Source organism: Grampus griseus, assembly GCF_964374135.1.
Source record: "Grampus griseus genome assembly, chromosome: 19".
In the NCBI taxonomy this organism is placed as follows: Eukaryota; Metazoa; Chordata; class Mammalia; order Artiodactyla; family Delphinidae; genus Grampus; species Grampus griseus.
In genome coordinates this window covers 13,440,420-13,460,967 of record NC_139013.1, presented here as the reverse complement: position 1 = coordinate 13,460,967, position 20,548 = coordinate 13,440,420, and the positions used below count along the sequence as shown (strand labels likewise).

General features: G+C 53.0%; 1 protein-coding gene across 2 annotated transcripts in view; it reads left to right on the top strand.

The window, feature by feature from the left end:
- The window catches only part of RYR1 (ryanodine receptor 1), a 118,158-nt gene that overhangs the window by 30,440 nt on the left and 67,170 nt on the right, over positions 1-20,548 (top strand). For both annotated transcript variants that reach the window (XM_082676282.1, XM_082676281.1), the window contains exons 28-47: positions 1,407-1,801; positions 2,757-2,889; positions 3,703-3,863; positions 4,523-4,688; positions 6,732-6,818; positions 6,993-7,219; positions 8,796-9,408; positions 10,944-11,195; positions 11,539-11,739; positions 12,074-12,185; positions 13,432-13,578; positions 15,090-15,363; positions 16,122-16,236; positions 16,322-16,454; positions 16,836-16,930; positions 18,202-18,337; positions 18,584-18,770; positions 18,857-18,965; positions 19,345-19,465; positions 19,558-19,727. In XM_082676282.1, coding sequence (XP_082532408.1) covers positions 1,407-1,801; positions 2,757-2,889; positions 3,703-3,863; positions 4,523-4,688; positions 6,732-6,818; positions 6,993-7,219; positions 8,796-9,408; positions 10,944-11,195; positions 11,539-11,739; positions 12,074-12,185; positions 13,432-13,578; positions 15,090-15,363; positions 16,122-16,236; positions 16,322-16,454; positions 16,836-16,930; positions 18,202-18,337; positions 18,584-18,770; positions 18,857-18,965; positions 19,345-19,465; positions 19,558-19,727 — 3,834 coding nt within the window. The remainder of the gene's footprint in view (positions 1-1,406; positions 1,802-2,756; positions 2,890-3,702; positions 3,864-4,522; positions 4,689-6,731; positions 6,819-6,992; positions 7,220-8,795; positions 9,409-10,943; positions 11,196-11,538; positions 11,740-12,073; positions 12,186-13,431; positions 13,579-15,089; positions 15,364-16,121; positions 16,237-16,321; positions 16,455-16,835; positions 16,931-18,201; positions 18,338-18,583; positions 18,771-18,856; positions 18,966-19,344; positions 19,466-19,557; positions 19,728-20,548) is intronic.

Sequence of the window (20,548 nt, the reverse complement as noted above, 5' to 3'; positions counted from 1 at the left end):
GGCGAGAGTGGGAGCACTAAGACCAGAGAGGTGCCTGGGGTGGGAGAGGATGGTGGGGAAGACGTGAACCTCCCAATCCCTGCCACTGCCAGATGGTGTTCTCAACCCAAAGAACAGCATGCTAGACGGCAGTGAGAATGAATAAACTAACCTACCCACAACCACGTGGATGAGTCTCTCAGGCACGATGTTGAATGAAAGAAGCCGGACGCAAAAGAGCACATACTGTAGGATCCCATTCACAGAAAGTTCAAGAATGGGCAAAGCTAACCTGTGATGTGCTAAGTCAGAAGGGCGTTAACTGTGAACGAATAATCAGACATTAAGTTGCTTTGCATACTTACCACAGGAAGGAGATGGTCAGTAGGCTTGCCAAGGAGCAGAGGCAGAACAGGATTTAGAAGAGAGATGGGAGAGAGGGGAGAAAGAGACCCTGCAGACAGTCTTGGTTGCACAGTTTTGGGGTGAATTCACTGGCTGGTGAGGAGCACAGAGGTCTCTCTTGGCAATTGGTCCTTAAGGAGGTCAACTTGAGGTGGGTCATCAAAGAAAGGGAACTGCTCCAGTTGTTAATGGAGTCTCCAGAAAACTTGAGAGTCTGCCTTTGGAGCGCACAGGCCGGGCACCTGCCCCTCTCTCAGCTCCTGCCCTTTATTTAGGCCAGGTCGGTGCATTTCCCTCATCAGAATCCCTTGCTATCTTTGAGAGTGTAGTGACTAAACGGGCACTGAGGGGACTCCCAGGGGGACTGGTGGTGTTCCATTTCTCCATCTGAGTGCTGGGTACATAGGCGTGGTCCCTCCAAAACCTCATTGTGCTGTGCACTTACGATGTATGCGTTCTTCTGAGTGTTATATTCCCACAACCAACAAGTCTAACAGAAATTCCTCTGGGGAGCCTTTAAAAAAATCTGACCCTTCTGGGCTGCTCTCCCCAAGAGCCCTTGTTCTGTTCACTGATGTGTTCCCAGCACTTGGAACAGTGCCTGGCACACAGTAGGTGCTCAGTAAATATTTGTGTAGTGTTAGATGGATGGATGGGTGAATGGATGGATGGATGGACTGGTGGGTGGAAGGATGGAAGAATGAATGGGTGGATGGGTGGATGACCGGGTCTGGAGTGAGCCCTGTGCGCAGGAAGGTTTTGAAAGCTCCCCAGGTGATTCCAGTGTCTGACCAGGGCTGCCCACTGTACAAAGGTGTCCAGACAAAGGTAGACAGAAGGCTGAATGCACCCCACGGCCAAGCTGTGTGTCCCATGGGAGTTCGTACGCTTGGAGGAGTGAGTCTTTGGCTAATTCTCACACGGTGCTCTAAGGCCTCGTGGTGACTCTGTGTGTAATAAGGTTTAGGGCCAATGGCCTAGCTCACCCTCCTGGCTCAGTGCTTCCTGCCTCACCCCCACAGGTGACTCGTGTGGACGGCACCGTGGACACACCCCCCTGCCTGCGCCTGACCCACCGCACGTGGGGCTCCCAGAACAGTCTGGTGGAGATGCTGTTTCTCCGGCTGAGCCTTCCGGTCCAGTTCCACCAGCACTTCCGCTGCACCGCAGGGGCCACCCCTCTGGCACCCCCCGGCCTGCAGCCTCCTGCTGAGGATGAGGCCCGGGCAGCGGAGCCTGATCCCGACTATGAGAACCTGCGCCGCTCAGCTGGGCACTGGGGCGAGGCTGAGGGGGGCAAAGAAGGAACTGCCAAGGAAGGGTCACCCGGGGGCACCGCCCAGGCTGGGGTAGAGGCCCAGCCTCCCAGGGCAGAGAATGAGAAGGATGCTACCACGGAGAAGAACAAGAAGAGAGGGTGAGTCCAGGGTGGGGCAGGGTGGGGTTTGGGGGTCTGTCCTGGGACCCCCAATTAGGCAACCTCAGGAACTTGAGAAACCCCCTGTATCCCAAAGTGGGCCCATATATGCTAAGCGGGGTCAGATTACTGAGGGATCCTGTTATGTCTCGAGTGAACGTTATTATGTCCCTGGGATGCTCTAGTTTCCCTGAGAATGTGAAATCGGGATGCCCCACTCTATCTATGGAGAGCTCCACGGTCCCTGGGGTACCAAAGCTTTTCATCCAATGGACTTCATTATCTGTGAACACTAAAGGGGACCTCAGAATCTTGGGAAAGTTGACTGTACCCCAAGGTACCCAGTGAATATCATTGGTCTTCTAAATTGGGGTCACACCTGTGTCTCAAATGTACCCCCCCAAAAACTAACTTCAAGGGAGACCCTCAAAGGGCATTCAATTTGAAATGAAACGAAATCTGCTTTTCCCCTACTGTGGCAGTAGTTTTCGGTGGGATTTAGTTCTGTGTCTCTTGAGGGGATGTTTGGAAATGATGGGACGTTTTTAGTTATCACAGTTTTGGGGGGAGGTACTGCTGGCTGGGGGCCCCAGGGATTCTGCATGTCTTCAGTGCACAAGGCAGTGCCCGATGAAGAATTGTCCTTTCCCAAACGCCTTTAGCACCCATATGAGACATGGTGACTTAGGGGACCATTGTGTGCTCCCCCAGGGAACCTCCATGTTCCCAGAGGCACCTTTACATCTGGATAACCCGGAATCCGAAAGCACAGAGCTCCTCCACGGTGGACTATGCTGGTGCAGTTGGGAATTTCATCCCTCTAGAGGCGAGGCCTTGGGTATTAGAAACGAGGCTTATTTAGGATGGATGTGGAGGCACGAACGTTGCGATGGAGAGGGCTGGGGAGCTGGGCTTGAGAGTGAGTCTCATGACAGCCTCTCCTCTCCACCACCAGGTTCTTGTTCAAGGCCAAGAAGGCCGCCATGATGACCCAGCCACCAGCCACCCCCACTCTGCCCCGACTCCCTCGCGAGGTGATGCCTGCTGATGACCGTGATGACCCTGAGATCATCCTCAATACCACCACGGTGGGAACCGGGGACCCTCAACTTCAGGCCCCCCCTCCAGATTTCCAAATTTCATGCTGTAATCCCCAGTAATTGCCCTTATCTGGGGACACCGCAATATATACAGGAGACCACAAAATACAGTACACATCAATTTAACCCTTTGAACCCGTAAATCCATATAGCTAAGGGGCCTAAAAATTGCAGGGAACACAATGAAGCCATGGGGCACACTGATAGAACTCCCAGGGCCCCCCAAATCCCAGGGATAAACCAACATAGACTCGGCACCCCAATATTTGGGTTCACCCATATAAACTCAACACCCCAAACTTAGTAGCTATTCTGGTATATTCCTGGGAACCAAAATTCACAAGTATTCCAATACAGTTTGGGGATTCACCAAATCTGGAATATTTTCTGAGACAAGCAGCCTAGTGGTTAGGATCACGGGCTACCTGGGTGTCACTTCACGGCTCTATGTCTTCTCTGCTGTGGGAGCGCTATGGTTTCCCCATCAGTAAAATAGAGATAAAAAGTGTATCCGCTTGGTGTAAGGATTGAAGTGAGTTCATTTGTGAGCTATTATTTATTTATAACTTTGCTGTATAACCTGGGGAGGGACCCAAATTTGGGTGTATCACGAAACAGTCCCAAAGGATTCCCGAATCTAGGAATACATCAGTAAATACAGAGACAGAGGGACACAGACCCAGGGGGTCTCAAATCCAGCAACTTCTTGTTAAACTCCCAGAGGACACTGAGAATCCAGAGAAGTCAATTCAGAGTCTCAGGGAAGCCCACTGACCACCGGTCCCCCCTTTGCCTCTGCAGTACTATTACTCCGTGAGGGTCTTTGCCGGCCAGGAGCCCAGCTGCGTGTGGGTGGGCTGGGTCACCCCGGACTACCATCAGCACGACATGAACTTCGACCTCAGCAAGGTCCGGGTGGTGACGGTGACCATGGGGGATGAGCAAGGCAACATCCACAGCAGGTGCGGGCAGGGGCGGGGGCCGTGGGAGACCGGAGGTCAGCGCCGGGCACCTCCTCCTCCTTTCCTCCTTTTTTTTTTTTGCGGTACGTGGGCCTCTCACTGTTGTGGCCTCTCCCGTTGCGGAGCACAGGCTCCGGTCGCGCAGGCTCAGCGGCCATGGCTCACGGGCCCAGCCACTCCGCGGCATGTGGGATCTTCCCGGACCGGGGCACGAACCTGCGTCCCCTGCACCTGCAGGCGGACTCTCAGCCACTGCGCCACCAGGGAAGCCCCTCCTCTCTTCCTGCTTGTCTTCCTCCCATGGCTCCTGCTCTGGGTTTTCCCTCCTCTTCTTCGTCCATTTCTTTTCCATTTTCTCCTCCTCTTCCATCTTGCCGTCCTCTTTCTAGTTTACCTCCTTTTTCTATCCTCTCGTCCTGCTCCCCTTCTCCTTCTCCTCGTTCTGGAACCACCCCTTCCCCCCACCAGCTTCTAAGAATTCTAGCTCCGAGGGGCTCAGGGTCTGGGGTGAGGGGTTTCAGCACTCAGGTCTGCAGGTGGCGGGCGTTTGGGGGTGGGGCTCTGAGTCATGGTATTCCGGGAGCTCAGGGAAGGGGGCGTCCAGGGTCCAGAGCGCCTCGGCTGGCGATCGGGGCACTGATCACTCCTGTGTCCTCTAGCCTCAAGTGCAGCAACTGCTACATGGTGTGGGGTGGAGACTTCGTGAGCCCCGGGCAGCAGGGCCGGATCAGCCACACGGACCTTGTCATTGGCTGCCTGGTGGACTTGGCCACTGGCCTGATGACCTTTACTGCCAACGGCAAAGAGAGCAACACCTTTTTCCAGGTAAGCCCAGCCCTCATTCAGCAACTTAGCAATAGCATCCTCGTGTCTCAGCATCCCGGGACATCCCTCCCAGACACCCTCTGAGGGCAGACCCCAGAGAGACAGGATAAAACAGCCTCAGGACAGGCCAGAGCTGGGAGGTTCCTGGGAGACCACCTAGGTGAACCATTCCTCGAACTGACATCCAGAAAGGGGGAGACAGAGCAGAGCCTTGACCTTGGAGAGAGGTCCATATCCCTCTTGGGCTGGGTGATACCAGTCGCCACCTTTTCACCAATCAGGGCACATCCTGGGATGGACCAAAATTCTAAGGTGGGATTTTCCTTTTCATCACTTTATTATGAAAGATTTCAAGCATACAGCAAAATTGAAGGAATTGTATCATGAATGCCCATATACCTACTACCACGAATCTGCTATCCATCCATTAATCCATCTAACTTTATTTATTTTATAAAACTTTATTTTGAATGGAGAATTTTAAAAATGCGCAAAAATAGAACAGCGTAATGAACCTCCATGTCCCCATTACACAGCTCCAACTAGTACCCACTCACGGCTAACCTTGATTCATCTTTATCCACACCCACTGGAGGATTTTGAAGGAAATCCCAGATATCGTATGGTTTGTCTCAGATATATGATACAGTTTGTCTCTTTTCAGTATGTATCTCTAAAAGATAAGGATTCTTTTAAAAAACATAGCTACAATACCACTGTTGTCTTAAAAAAACCCCAAGAATTCTTAGATATCACCAAATATCCAGCCCATGGTCAAACTTCTCTGGTTGTCTCCAAAATGTCTTTTTACTGTTTGTTTGAATCAGAATCTAAATAAGGTGATATGTTTTGGTTGGTTGCTAAGTCCCTTCAGTCTCTTTTCATATGTAGATTTCCCTTCCATTTTTTTCTTTTTTTCCCCTTTGAAATGTATTCACTGAAGAAATCAGCTGTCTGTCTGGTAGAACTTTGCTCCTCAAAGTGTGGTCCCGGGACCAGCAGGCTCTGCATCACCTGGGAGCCTGTTAGAAATGCAGAATCTCAGGCTCTTACCCAGACCTGCCCAATCAGAATCTGATTTTTTTTTTTAAGAGGGCTTGAATTTTAGCTCAGTTATTTATTTATTTATTTATTTATTTATTTATTTATTTATTTATTTATTTATGGCTGTGTTGGGTCTCCGTTTCTGTGCGAGGGCTTTCTCCAGTTGCGGCGAGCGGGGGCCACTCTTCATCGCGGTGCGCAGGCCTCTCATTGTCGCGGCCTCTCTTGCTGCGGAGCACAGGCTCCAGACGCGCAGGCTCAGCAGTTGTGGCTCACGGGCCTAGTTGCTCCGCGGCATCTGGGATCCTCCCAGACCAGGGCTCGAACCCGTGTCCCCTGCATTAGCAGGCAGATTCTCAACCACTGCGCCACCAGGGAAGCCCCAGAATCTGATTTTTAAAATAAATCTCAGGGCATTCGTGTGCACACTACCATCTGAAGAGTGCTGGCCTAGTTTCCCACAGGCTGAATCTGGCTGGTGCACACCTGAGGTGTCATTTAAACATTTTCCTCTGTCCCCTGTATTTTCTTGTAAACTGGGAGATGGGTCCAGATTAGATTGGATTAGATTCAGGTTTGACAAGACTGCTTCACAGATAGTGGTGTTTGTTGTGCCAGAGCCTGGGTGGGTTTCTCTTCAAAGATCAGAGGGGCTGCAGGGAAAGGCAGTCAGAGGATGCTTTTTGAACTTTGAAGAATAAATAAGTGCTTGGGAGAGAAACAGGAATGGCATTCGTGGGTGGGGGTGGGCACGATGTGCGCAAAGACCCAGACGACAGGTTGCCCTGGGGGAGGGGGAGGAGGTTGGCCTCATTGGATCAGAGAAGGTGCAGCCCGTGAGCCACTTCAGGGCTCTTGCGGAGCCTCCAGCGCCTGAGTTTGGATCTGTAGACGCCAGCAGCATCAGGCTGGGGTAACTGGCTCCCGAGTCGGGGATCCAGAGTCAGTACCACCTCCAGTTCATCTCCTTCCTCACCCTGCCCTCTTCTCCCTTTCCAGGTGGAACCCAATACAAAGCTGTTTCCTGCTGTGTTTGTCCTGCCGACACACCAGAACGTCATCCAGTTTGAGCTGGGGAAGCAGAAGGTCAGGTTGCAGTGATGGGGCGCTAATGGGGGCAGGCTGAGGACAGAGGTGTGGGAGGTCAGGCTGGCAGAGCGGCTGAAGTGGGGGGAGAAATCCGGGAGGTCTTCCTGGAAACAGAGTGGCCGGAGGGAAAGGGTGGGGAATCCTGACACGTGCATCCCCCTGTGTCCCCAGAACATCATGCCGCTGTCGGCCGCCATGTTTCTGAGCGAGCGCAAGAACCCCACCCCACAGTGCCCGCCGCGGCTTGAGGTGCAGATGCTGATGCCCGTGTCGTGGAGCCGCATGCCCAACCACTTCCTGCAGGTGGACACGCGGCGTGCGGGCGAGCGGCTGGGCTGGGCTGTGCAGTGCCAGGAGCCGCTGACCATGATGGCGCTGCACATCCCCGAGGAGAACCGGTCAGGGACAGCCCCGGCGCCCAGGGGTGGGGCGGATACTGCAAGCGCTCTGGGGTCTGGATCCCACCCGGTGCCCCTCCCCACTACCCCGGAAGCCCCGGACCTACCTTACCATCCCCAGATAACACTCCAGGGGGCTCTAAATCCCTTTCAGCAGGCTCAGACCCACCTCAGGGGACCCAGACTCAGCCCAGGCATCCCCAGCTAACACCCCAGTGGACTCCAGACTCACCTACGGGGCTCCAAACCCATCGCAGGGAGTCCAGATCCACAGCAAGGAGACCACACAGCATCCCAGGGGCCTCAAGTGCACCTCAGAGGGTCTTGCACATTATTCAGAGAGGCCTGGAGGCGCCCCAGGTTCTCTTGGACATACCCAGGAGACTTTAGAGGTATCCCTTGGAGATACCTAACCCGCTCCAGGGGACCCAGGCACACCGGGCTAAAGAGTATTCACATGGATGACAGGAAAGCTTTTAAGGACTCTAAATGTGGCCAGGATCCCAGACTCACCCGAGGAAGAGGCTTCATCTTTCCTTTATTCACTGATGCGACAGATAGCTCTGAGCTCCTCCTGTGTGACAGCAGAATTCTAGCCTGGAGACACCAAACTCTTGTGAACGGACATTCTAGTAATGCTCTTGTATAACTCAGGGGACTCAGACCTGCCCAGGAGGACTCAGACCCATCCCCAGGGGCCTCAGACGCACCCATTTATTCATTTGTTCCTACAACAAATATTTATTGAGCACATACTATTTGCTAAGTCCTTTATTTATTTATTTATTTATTTTTGGCTGTGTTGGGTCTTCGTTGCTGCACGTGGGCTTTCTGTAGTTGCAGCGAGTGGGGGCGACTCTTCGTTGCGCTGCGCAGGCTTCTCATTGCGGTGGCTTCTCTTGTTGCGGAGCATGGGTTCCAGGCGCACGGGCTTCAGTAGTTGCGGCACACGGGCTCAGTAGTTGTGGCTCGTGGGCTCTAGAGCACAGTCTGGGTAGTTGTGGTGCACTCACTTAGTTGCTCTGCGGCATGTGGGATCTTCCCGGACCAGGGCTCCAACCCATGTTCCCTGCACTGGCAGGTGGATTCTTAACCACTGCGCCACCAGGGAAGCCTGCTAAGTCCTTTTTAGGTGCTGGGAATATAGCAAACAAACAAACAAAAGAGGCAGAAATGTCCTGCACTGGCGGAGTTTACATTCTGTTGGTGCTCAAATATAACCAGGGTACTCAGACCTGCCAGAGGGGGATTCAGACCCAACCTGGGATCCTAGATACATCTCAGGGTCACCAGATATTTCCCATGGACTCTTAGATCCCCAGAGTACCAGACCATCCCATGGAACCCAGATATATGTCAGGGAGCCCTCAGACCACTGAGTGACTTCCAGAACCATTAAAAGACTCCTAGACTCAGCTCCACAGACCTCACAGAAACTTGACCCAGCAGAACACTGGGATTCGCTGCTGGGGCCACCAACACTCCCCTGAGCACCTCTTTGCCTCTCTGCGGTCTGTGTCTGTCTCCCACCTCCTCTGCCTGCTGAGTCCCTGAATGTGGCCCATCTCCACTGCAGATGCATGGACATCCTGGAGCTGTCGGAGCGCTTGGACCTGCAGCGCTTCCACTCGCACACCCTCCGCCTCTACTGCGCCGTGTGCGCCCTGGGCAACAACCGCGTGGCACATGCTCTGTGCAGCCACGTGGACCAGGCACAGCTGCTGCACGCCCTGGAAGACGCGCATCTGCCTGGCCCCCTGCGTGCAGGCTACTACGACCTCCTCATCAGCATCCATCTCGAGAGTGCCTGCCGCAGCCGCCGCTCCATGCTCTCTGAGTACATTGTGCCCCTCACTCCTGAGACCCGTGCCATCACCCTCTTCCCGCCTGGAAAAAGGGCAGATAATGGTCCCCGCCGCTACAGCCTTCCTGGTGTCGGCGTCACCACCTCGCTGCGGCCTCCACACCATTTCTTAGCTCCCTGTTTTGTGGCTGCCCTGCCAGCTGCTGGGGCGGCAGAAGCTCCATCCCGTCTCAGCCCCAGCATCCCTCTGGAGGCTCTTCGGGACAAAGCACTAAGAATGCTGGGGGAGGCAGTGCGAGACGGTGGGCAGCACGCACGCGACCCTGTCGGGGGCTCCGTGGAGTTCCAGTTTGTGCCCGTGCTCAAGCTTGTGTCCACCCTGCTGGTAATGGCTTCCTCCTGCTTCCCTCTGGCCTGTTCTTTCACATTCCAAATCATCCATCCATCTGTACATACATACCTCCATATGTTCCCCTCCCATTTATACATCCAGCTACCCATTCATCTCTCTGTCCATATACCCTTCACCTTCCAACTTATCCTTCTGTCATCTGCTCATTCACTTTTCCTTCCATCCATTCGTCTGCCATCTATTCATCTGTTTAGTAATCACTTCCTTCTTTCCATTCATCCATCCAACCAACCGTCATTCATCCATCCTCCACCAGCCTTTCCATCCATCCACCTATTCATTCAAACATACCCCCATCTTTCCATCCAAATGTTCCTCATGTATTTATCCTTCCAGTCTCCACCCAATTATCCATCCATCCATCCATGTATCCATCTAACTTTCAATCTAGTTGTCCATTCATTCACACATCATCACATCCACCGTTTCATCTATTCATCCGTCCCCCTACCCATTTATTTATTAATCTATCTTTCCCTTCATGCATTCAACCATCAGCCTCCTTCCACCTGTGCATCCGTTCATCCACCCATCCACAGATTCACCCATTTCTCCATCTTCCACCTATCTGTCCATCAATCCATGCATCTCTCTATCCATATATATTAAGACCCATACACGTACCCACAAATCCATCCAACCATCTACACCCTTTAATTCACCCATTCTCCATCCTTCTACCCCTTCTTCATTTCATGTACCCTTTCATTCACATGCCCATCTAATGACTCATCCATATATCCATCCATCCATCCAATTTTTCATACGCAAACCTATCCACCCATCCACATATCCATCCTACCCTGGTGCCTGGTTAGTTACCCATTTATCTATTTGCCCATCCACTCATTTACTTGCTTATGCATCTGTCAAACCATCTGTCCACCCACCTATCTATACATCATTTATCCTGTCATCCATCTACCCACCATCTCTTCTTCCACCTTTACCTTCATCTCTCAGTTCATTATCCACCCATCCATCCATCTCCCCATCAAACCTCTACTATTCCGTTTATTAATTCATCCACCCAGTCACCCAGTCCTCCCCCCCCCCCCCGTTCATTCATCTCTCCCTCTTTCCCCACTATTTTTCCCTTTTATCTACCTACTCTCCTTGCATCTGATAGCATCTTCATTATGTTGACTGAGAGCTAGCATATGCTGGGAGCTATGAGGGCCTCAGGTGTAGGGTGTGTCCTGTTACAGAGTAACAAATGCTCAAGCTTGGGAAAAAGGACACTTCTTGTGAAGGGAGAGGTGCGCATGTTTGGCTATGTAGTCTGGGCCACGTACGTGGGACACAGGGTGTGGATCTGGGGGGATCTTAAGGAGGATGGGTGGCAGGGCGGGGGTGGGGTGCCATTCCTGCTTGTAAGAGGAGCTGTATACAGCCAATGCAGGAATGAATCTGGCCTGTGCGGGAGAAACAGATCTGGGGAGTGAGGCTGGGTCTTGATTATGGAAGCCTTGCAGGCCACAGTGACAGACCCGGGCTTTGTCCTGTAGGTGATGGGTATCTTTGGCGATGAGGATGTGAAACAGATCTTAAAGATGATTGAGCCTGAAGTGTTCACCGAGGAAGAGGAGGACGAGGAGGACGAGGAGGACGAGGAGGAGAAGGAGGAGGACGAGGAGGAAGAGGCACAGGAGAAGGAAGATGCAGAACAAGAGGAAGAGGAGGCGGCAGAAGGGGACAAAGAAGAAGACTTGGAGGAGGGGCTGCTGCAGATGAAGCTGCCGGAGTCTGTTAAGTTACAGGTGGGCTGATTCTTCCTGTTTTCCAGCCTCCCTCCCTCTGGGCTAGGACACACAGGGTCTGGTGGGGCTTGAGTGCGGACTTTGTCCCAAGGCCCTGGGGAGCTGTGGAAGGGCATAAAGCGGTGGAGTGCTGCTGGCTTTGAATGAGCTATCTGGTTTCCATGTGGGAGGTGAATTAGAGGGATGAGACCGTGGAGATGGCCGGCTTGAGGATCCAGGCAGGAGACAGTGGTGGCTCGACCAGAGCAGGGCTATGGAGTGGGGAGAGAAAGCAAGAAAAGTTTCAAGGAAGTCCTGACGGTCTCACCACCATCCCTCCTACTGCATGGCTGTCATCCCACAGATGTGTCACCTGCTGGAGTATTTCTGTGACCAAGAGCTGCAGCACCGTGTAGAGTCTCTTGCAGCCTTTGCAGAGCGCTACGTGGACAAGCTCCAGGCCAACCAGAGGGACCGCTACAGCATCCTTGTGAAAGCCTTCACCATGACTGCAGCTGAGACTGCCCGACGTACTCGCGAGTTCCGCTCCCCACCCCAGGAGCAGGTCCTCTGACCCCTGACCCCAGCTGGCCTTACTGTCTAAACCCAACCTCAACCTCTCCCCTTACTCTGATCACTGACGATACTCACTTAACCTCTAAATCTGAGCTTGACCTCTGACCCTATCCATATACTTATCTGTTACTCTTCTGCCTCTCTCTGAACCAGACTTCTGAGTCACCGCAGACTGGCCCTGACTCCTTTCGAACATTTAGTCGCCCAGATATTCTTCGCTAATGACCTTAGACAGGAACTCACGATAGGGTCTTTGATCCTTGACTTCAGAGTTCCTGCTCTGGGGTCTCTGACCCTCATTCTAATCTTTGACCTTCCCCTAGATCAACATGCTATTGCAGTTCAAAGATGCTGACGACGAGGAAGATTGTCCTGTCCCTGAAGAGATCCGACAGGATTTGCTCGAATTTCATCAAGACCTGCTGACACACTGTGGTAAGAGAGGAGATCAGAGAATCCTCCTCCCAAACTTGCTCTTGAGACCTGTCTTGAAGTTTTCCTGATCTTAAATATCTACAGTATTCGTGCAGTACCTGTTGGTAAAATGAATGAGTGACTGAATGAATGAACATGTCAGTGAACAGGTAGATGATGAGTGGAAGGATATGTTTATGTGGGTATTTGGGTGGATGTATATGTGGACACATGGCTGTAGCTATAGCTGGATGGAAGAGTGTGTGAACTGATGGAGAGAAGGATGGCCAAATAAAGAAATGCGTGAAGAGACGGCTGACTGGTTGGATGAATGAAAAGAAGGATGGCTGGAGGGGTGGATGGCTGACCTCTATTTTTTCTCATAAGTCAGCTGATAATCTTACTAAGATTTTCTTATATGTGATGAGTCATTTTTCCCTGGCTGGCTTTCAAGATTTCTCTTTACCTTTGCCTTTAGGCAGTTTGAGTATGATCTATCTAGGTGTGGAGCTCAATGAATTTATCCTACTTGAGCTGTTTTTGGTTTTTGCCGCACCATGAGGTTTGTGGGATCTCAGTTCCCCAACAAGGGATCGAACCCAGGCCACGGCAGTGAAAGCCAGGAACCCTAACCCCTAGGCCACCTAGTTTCTTGGATGTGTAGATTAATATTTTTCATCAAATTTGGGACTTTGAGGCCATTATTTTTCCAAATATTTTTCTGCTCCTTCCTCATCTCTCCTCCTAGGACTCCCATTATGCATCTGTTGGTACACTAGATGGTGTCCCACAGGTCTCTGAGGCTCTGTTAGTTTTTCTTCAGACTGGATAACCTCTGTTGTTCTACCTTCAAGTTCATTGATTCTTTCTCCTACCAGCTCAAGTATGCTGTTGTACCCCTCTAGTGTTTTTTAAATGTCAGTTTTTGTACTTTTCAACTCTGTATGGTTATTTTGTATATTATCTACCTCTATTAATATTCTCTGTTTGATGAGTCATTGCCATCATAATTCTCTTTAATACTTTAGACTTGGTTTCCTTTAGCTCTTTGAAGATACTTGCAATAGTTGATTTAAAAGACAAATGATTCAAGGAATGAATAAATGAACAAACATGAACATATAAAGAAACAAATGGAACCCCCCGTGAATGCACACATGAATGAGAAATGAGTGAGTGAACACATGAATGAATAAAGAAGGAATGATAGAGCAGATGAATAAGGAAACGGATGAATGACACGCTCTCTCTTCTTGACCACCTCCAGGAATTCAGCTGGCGGGGGAGGAGGAAGAACCAGAGGAAGAAGCCACCCTGGGCAGCCGCCTGATGAGCCTGTTGGAGAAGGTACGGCTGCTGAAGAAGAAGGAGGAGAAACCGGAGGAGGAGCCACCTGCTGAGGAGCACAAACCCCGTGAGGACCGGGGCCACCAGGGATGGCACAGGGGTGGGCCAAGCAGCCCTGCGCTTGGGGAGTTTCTGGGTCCAAGACAGGCCACCAGGAGTAGCCCAAGGGACGGGTGGATGGGTATTAATGAGAGAGGAGGAGTGGAGAGAGGGGTGAGAGGGGAGGCATGCTGGAGGCGTGGCCCCGAAGTTGGGGCTGCACAGTGTGTGTGTTGGAACAGTGTGGTGCATGGCGGCCAGAGCAGAGGCATACATCCAACCTTGGGATGGGGCATCTCCTGCACCACCATGGCTTCCACGTACTTGTGGCTTTTCTTTGTTTTTTCCCTTATTTCTTGGTGAAATGATTCCTATGCTGAGGGCTTAGGAAAGCAGTCGTGATAAATGTTGGGCCCATGGGTCATTAGGCAAACTAGATATTAACACCATATAACAAGGAGAGAGTCCCTAACATTGGTGGAGGGTTTATTCTATAACATTCAAGAAATTTTATTGGGCCAACTCTGGGCCAGGCACTGTTGGTAGGGCCAGGGAACGTAATAGGGGGAAGAGTCAAAGTCCCTGCCTTCAAGGAGTTTAGAATATTACAAAAGATACCAATATACATATACCATAATGTCAGATGGCCACACATATTAAGAAGAAAACTAAAGCTGAGTGAGAGGAGAGAGAGGGACAAAGATGGAGAGGTTGGAGTGGGGGAGTGAGGTATGCAAAGATCTGGGGAAAGATGATTGGTACAGATGGAACAGCCAGTGCAAAGGCCCTGAGGCAGGAAGATGCTTGGTGCGTTTAGAGACCAGTCTGGCTGGAGCAGAGTGAGCCGGAGGAGAGGTACAGAATATGAAGTCAGAAGTGATGGGTCCAGATCGTGTAGAGCAGATGGAAGGAAGGTAGGACATGTCACAGGTCATGAATTGACACCATGATTCAGTGCCAGTGCAGGAAGGTTTCTCCTGACCCTGAGACACAGGAGACATGTCTTCTCTCCCAGAAATCCTGGGAAGAAAAAGGGTTGGGAGAGAAAGAGAGACAGGGAGAGAAATGGATGCTGGATATAGAAGAGGAGAGTCCTGGGGACATCGCCAGGGAAAATAAAAAGAGTTCATTTTTGACATAATTTTCAGATGACACCAAAGTCTTCACAGTTTTTCTTTGTGTCTGTTGTCTCCCATGATGAAAAATCAGCAGTGTTTTTACAGAACAAATGGAATTACCACTTGCACTTTCAAAGGCGCTCAGAATAACGCTCTGGTACTTTGCAGTGATACAAATGCTTTTTCCTCCTAAAGCTTTTAGGGGGGCACTTACGGTCTGGGTATAGGGTGAAGAGGATAGGGAGACTCCTAGAGCCACAGAGCAAAATCTGCCAGAATCCGCCCCCTCCTGGCAGGGGGAGGGCGGGGGGTGGGTGGTTAGTAACTGAGAAGCCCTCTGGAAAGAGGGGCGCCCTCTGTACCGTTTTCGCTCAAGGCCCTGGCCAGGAAGAGTGTTCCTACCCTTGTGTCCCCTTCCCAGAGTCGCTGCAGGAGCTGGTGTCCCACACAGTGGTGCGTTGGGCCCATGAGGACTTCGTGCAGAGCCCCGAGCTGGTACGGGCCATGTTCAGCCTCCTGCACCGGCAGTACGATGGGCTCGGGGAGCTGCTGCGTGCCCTGCCCCGGGCCTATACTATCTCACCCTCCTCCGTGGAGGACACCATGAGCCTGCTTGAGTGCCTTGGCCAGATCCGGTCCCTGCTCATCGTGCAGATGGGCCTCCAGGAGGAAAACCTCATGATCCAGAGCATTGGGTGAGGCCCCGCCCCTCCCCTGACGCTGCACGTCCCCGGGGAAGGGAGGGGAGACCTTCCGGCTCAAGCTTGTCCACCGGCTCACGTCCTCTGGACGCAATAATGTGTCCTTCCCTACTTCTGCTCCATCCTCAGGGGGGTGTGCTCCTCCCAGCAGCTAGCCCATCTCCCTAGGTAATGTCCACCCCCCCCACCCCGTTACCTCTCCACCCACCCCTGGGTAACAGCTCCTGCTCACCTGTGACTCTTGGCTCAAGATGTGCCCTCTTTGAACTTCGGTTTCTTCATCTCTAAACTGGGGAAGAGCCGCGCTTATCTTGAAGAGTTGTGGTGCGGCTTCAGTGAGCTCATGTAGCGGTAATAACAGTAATAATAATTATGATAACAATAGTCTTGAGCACTCAGTGCCAAGTGAGCCTCATTCATTCACTCAGCAAACATCTATTGAGCACCTACTGTGTGCCAGGCCCTTTCTAGGCACTTGGGGTTACAACATGCAACATGATAGAGATCTCCACCCCAGGGGAGCCCACCTTGGACCCTCTGGTTTCCTTGTCTGTGAAAGAGGGATAATTCTAGTTCCCGCCTCCCAGAGTGGACATAAGGATTGAATGAGTTCAGATCTGTAAAGGGAGTGGTGCCGGGCACAGACTAGGAGTTCAGGAAATGTTAACTTTTACCACAGTGGTGGTGATGGCTCCTGCAAGGGTCTGGAGGCTCTCCCTGGACTTGCCTCCACGCACTCTACCTGTCCACAGGAACATCATGAACAACAAAGTCTTCTACCAACACCCGAACCTGATGCGGGCGCTGGGCATGCATGAGACAGTCATGGAGGTCATGGTGAATGTCCTTGGGGGTGGCGAATCCAAGGTAAGGGGGCTGCGTGGGCCGGCAAGCTCAGGGGAGGGGGCCCCGGAGGGCAGGCACTGACCACCAGCCCACCCTGCTTGCCCAGGAGATCCGCTTCCCCAAGATGGTGACCAGCTGCTGCCGCTTCCTCTGCTACTTCTGCCGCATCAGCCGGCAGAACCAGCGCTCCATGTTTGACCACCTGAGCTACCTGCTGGAGAACAGCGGCATTGGCCTGGGTGAGGAACCCCGAGCCCACTCCTGGCGGTCCACCCAGGCTGGCCCCACTCTCCGCTGGCTCACTTAGTCATTTAACAAATACTCACTCTTAACTCACCCTGGATCTGGACCTGTAATGAGAAGTGCTGGGGATACCCAGACAGCCCTGGCCCTGGCCCTAATGGGGTTCACAGTGGAGTGGGGTAGACAAACCCATCCCAGACAGTGTCAGCCTGGACTGGTCAGGCCTGGGATGGAGAAGCACAGTCAGAGGAGGCACCTGACCCAGGCTGGAAAAGGGGTGGTCAAGGAGGGCTTCCTGGAGGAGGTGAGGCAAGCAAAAGTGAGACAGTCAGCTAGGCACCTCCGAAGAGCATTCTCACTGCCTCTCACCCCGACAGGCATGCAGGGCTCCACGCCCCTGGATGTGGCAGCTGCCTCCGTCATCGACAACAACGAGCTGGCCTTGGCGTTGCAGGAGCAGGATCTGGAGAAGGTGTGGAGGGAGAAGGCCTAGCCCATACCTGGCCGCTTGGGGCACCTGCTGATTTGGGTCCCACTCCATGAGTGCCATTGTGCATGATCCAGAACTGAATCAGAAGGGGAATAATTTGCAGCAAAGGGACAGGACCCAGTCACTCGCTCACAGGGCTGAGTGAAAATCCACACCCACCCTCCCCAGCCACGTGGGCTTGGCACGTTTCTTGGCCCTCTGTGCTCCCTGCTTCTGCGTGTAGCAGTGAAAGGCATGGGCTCTGGAGCTCAGCAACTTAGATTCAACTCCCCGCCCCTACTCCCAGCCCCACTCTCTTGCTCTGTGGCCTTGGACAAGTGGCTTAAATTCTCCAGGCCTCCATCTCCTTATTTGTAGAATGAATATAATAGAAACAATTTCGTACAGTTGTTCTGAGGATTACATAAGTTAACTCACGAAAGCATTTACAAAGCAGTAAGCACTCTCTAACAGTTGTCTACTATTATAGTATTATTTATTTAACAAATGTTTTTGAGCATCTACTATGTGTCAGGACCCATCCAAGGCAGCAGGCGTATGACAGTGATTGAGAGTCAAAAATCCTTGTCCTTGTGAAGCTGACATTCTAGTTGGGAGGAGGGACACTAAACAAGATGAAGAAGTAAAATATGTGGTGTATTAGCTAGTGACGAGTGTTAAGGAGGAGAAAACGTGAGCAAGGGAGAGAAATGTCAAGTGTCGGGAGGGTGTCTGAGTTTAGACACAAGTGGTCAGAGAAAGCCTCACTGAGAAAGTGACCTTCAGGTAAAGCTCTGAAGGAGATGGGGGCCATATGGACGTGAGGGGGAAGAGCATTCCAAGCTGGGAAGCAGCCAGTGCAAAGGCCCTGAGGCAGGAGTGAACCTGATGAGTCTGAGGAACGGCAGAGAGAGCAGTGTGCTTGGAGCAGAGGGAGACAGGGTGAGTGCTAGGATGTGAGGGCAGGGAGTTGACAAGGGCAGATTGTGTGGAGGGTCTGTGGGCCACAGCGAGGGCTCTGGCTTTAGCCCTAAGTGAGACAGTAGGGGTCTCTCTGACTGTGTGGGGGACAGACTAGGGGTTGAAGGGAACAGTGAGCCCAGGGAGGAGGTGGCTGCGATGGTCCAGGTGGGAGATGATGGTGGAGGATGAGGGTTATTGTTTGCTGAGGGATCCAAATTGGATTGCGGAGCTCCAGGGATGGGCAAGGACTTGAGCCTCGGGGAGGAAGGTCGTGTGGGTATAGTCTCTGGCTGAGCCTCCTGTGCCCCCAGGTGGTGTCCTACCTGGCAGGCTGTGGCCTCCAAAGCTGCCCCATCCTCCTGGCCAAAGGGTACCCAGACATCGGCTGGAACCCCTGCGGCGGCGAGCGCTACCTGGACTTCCTGCGCTTTGCCGTCTTCGTCAACGGTGAGGCAAGGGGTGGCGGTAACAGGGCGGGAGGCTGGGGGTCACTGGCCAAAGCCTCCCTCGGGTGTGGCCCACATCCTGGGCCACAGGCCTGGCCTGGGCAGGGATGCCTCCAAGTGGACGCGGGGCAGGGTCTGGAGGTCAACGGGGGCCTGACGTTCACCCCTGAGGTGCCAGGTCAGGGGCTGTCCAGGGAGGGACCCTGGGCAGTGGCTCATGAGGCCTCCTGACCCCGCGAGCCGCCAGGTGAGAGCGTGGAGGAGAATGCCAATGTGGTGGTGCGTCTGCTGATCCGCAAGCCTGAGTGCTTTGGGCCTGCCCTGCGGGGCGAGGGCAGCTCGGGGCTGCTGGCCACCATCGAAGAGGCCATCCGCATCTCCGAGGACCCCGCGAGGGATGGCCCAGGAGTCCGCAGGGACCGGCGGCGTGAGCTGTGAGTCTCCTGCCCCTTCCTCAACAGAACCACCACCCTCCCCGAGCCCCTCGCTGCCTCCTCACACCACCCGCCTTCCCCTGCAGCTTCGGGGAGGAGCCCCCCGAGGAAAACCGGGTGCACCTTGGACATGCCATCATGTCCTTCTACGCTGCCTTGATCGACCTGCTGGGACGCTGTGCACCGGAGATGCATGTGAGACCTGAAGGCTGGGCTGGGGGGCGGGCACAGCCAACCTTGAACCTCTTCATTCAGACATTCAGCAACATTGATTTAGCTCTTGCTATGCGTGTGGTCCTGGGCTAGGCAATGCCGGGGACACACCAGTGGCTGAGAGAGCCCCTGGCCCCACTCTCACAGAGCTCTCAGTCCAGTGCGCGAGATCAGGCAATGAAAGCCAGTGGTAGTCAGGGCTGCAGGGAGAAGCACAGGCAGAGGGGTCAGGGCTGGGAATTCTAGAGTTAGCCCCACGAGATGGAGTCTTTACCTGCCAGTGGGTTGGGAAGGGGTGGAATGGGGGAATGACCATATGGGGCAGGGGGTGCCTGATGACATGCCCACCTCCCCTCTCCAGCTAATCGAAGCCGGCAAAGGCGAGGCCCTGCGGATCCGCGCCATCCTGCGCTCCCTCGTGCCCCTGGACGACCTCGTGGGCATCATCAGCCTCCCACTGCAGATCCCCACCCTGGGCAAAGGTGCGGAGGGGCGGGACTCAGCAAGGGAGTGATGCTGGGGAGGAAGCAGAGGGGCCCCAAGGGCAGCCCTGACCCCGCTCTCTTGCCCACAGATGGGGCACTGGTACAGCCAAAGATGTCGGCATCCTTTGTGCCGGACCACAAGGCGTCGATGGTGCTCTTCCTGGACCGCGTGTATGGCATCGAGAACCAGGAGTTCTTGCTGCATGTGCTAGACGTGGGTTTCCTGCCCGACATGCGGGCGGCCGCCTCGCTGGACACGGTGAGCAGTCTGGCCACTCTCCCGGCCTCCAGAGTGGGATGTGTCATGGGAATAGTGGCAGCACTTTTGTTTGTTCTGAACTTGTGTACATATCATAATCCTCCCTCCCCCACCATCAAGATAGAAAACAAAAACCAAGAAAAACTCTTGAGTTCTGGGAAAGGGTGGGTGGAAATCTCCAACACCTCAGGTTATAAAAAAGAATTCTCAGTGATGGCTCAGCACCGTGGAGATACAAAGACCCGTGCACAACAACAAGAACAATAATAACAGAAGGTGACAATGCCAAGTTAAGATGAAGACTGATAACTCACCATTGGTTTGGCCAAATGGGGGAAGCAGTTTCAGTGAGGTGGTGGGGCTAAAGCCTTATGGGAAAGGGTTTAGGAGAGCCTGGGAGGACTTCCCTGGCGGTCCAGTGGTTAAGACTCCACGCTTCCACTGCAGGGGGCGCAGTGGAAGTTTGCCCCCTGGTCAGGGAACGAAGAGCCCATATGCCATGCGGTGCAGCCAAAAAAAAAATAAACAGAGAGAGAGAGAGCCCCTCTCAGAGAGAGGCTGAGAGGTGAGGTATTGGAGACAGCGAGTGTTGACAGTCTACACAAGCTGGTGACAGAAGAGGCAGGGAAATGGCGATGTGCTGGCTGGGTGAACTTGGTCAAGAGAAGGCTCTTCTTAAGATGGGAGAAATGACTGTTCCCTATTGGGAAAGGGAACCCCGGAACTTGAATCTATAACTACCAGTTTATCAGAAATACAGGGGGCAGAGGAACAAGTTAACTGACACCACTGGGAAGCGACCAACCAAGGCCAAAATGTAG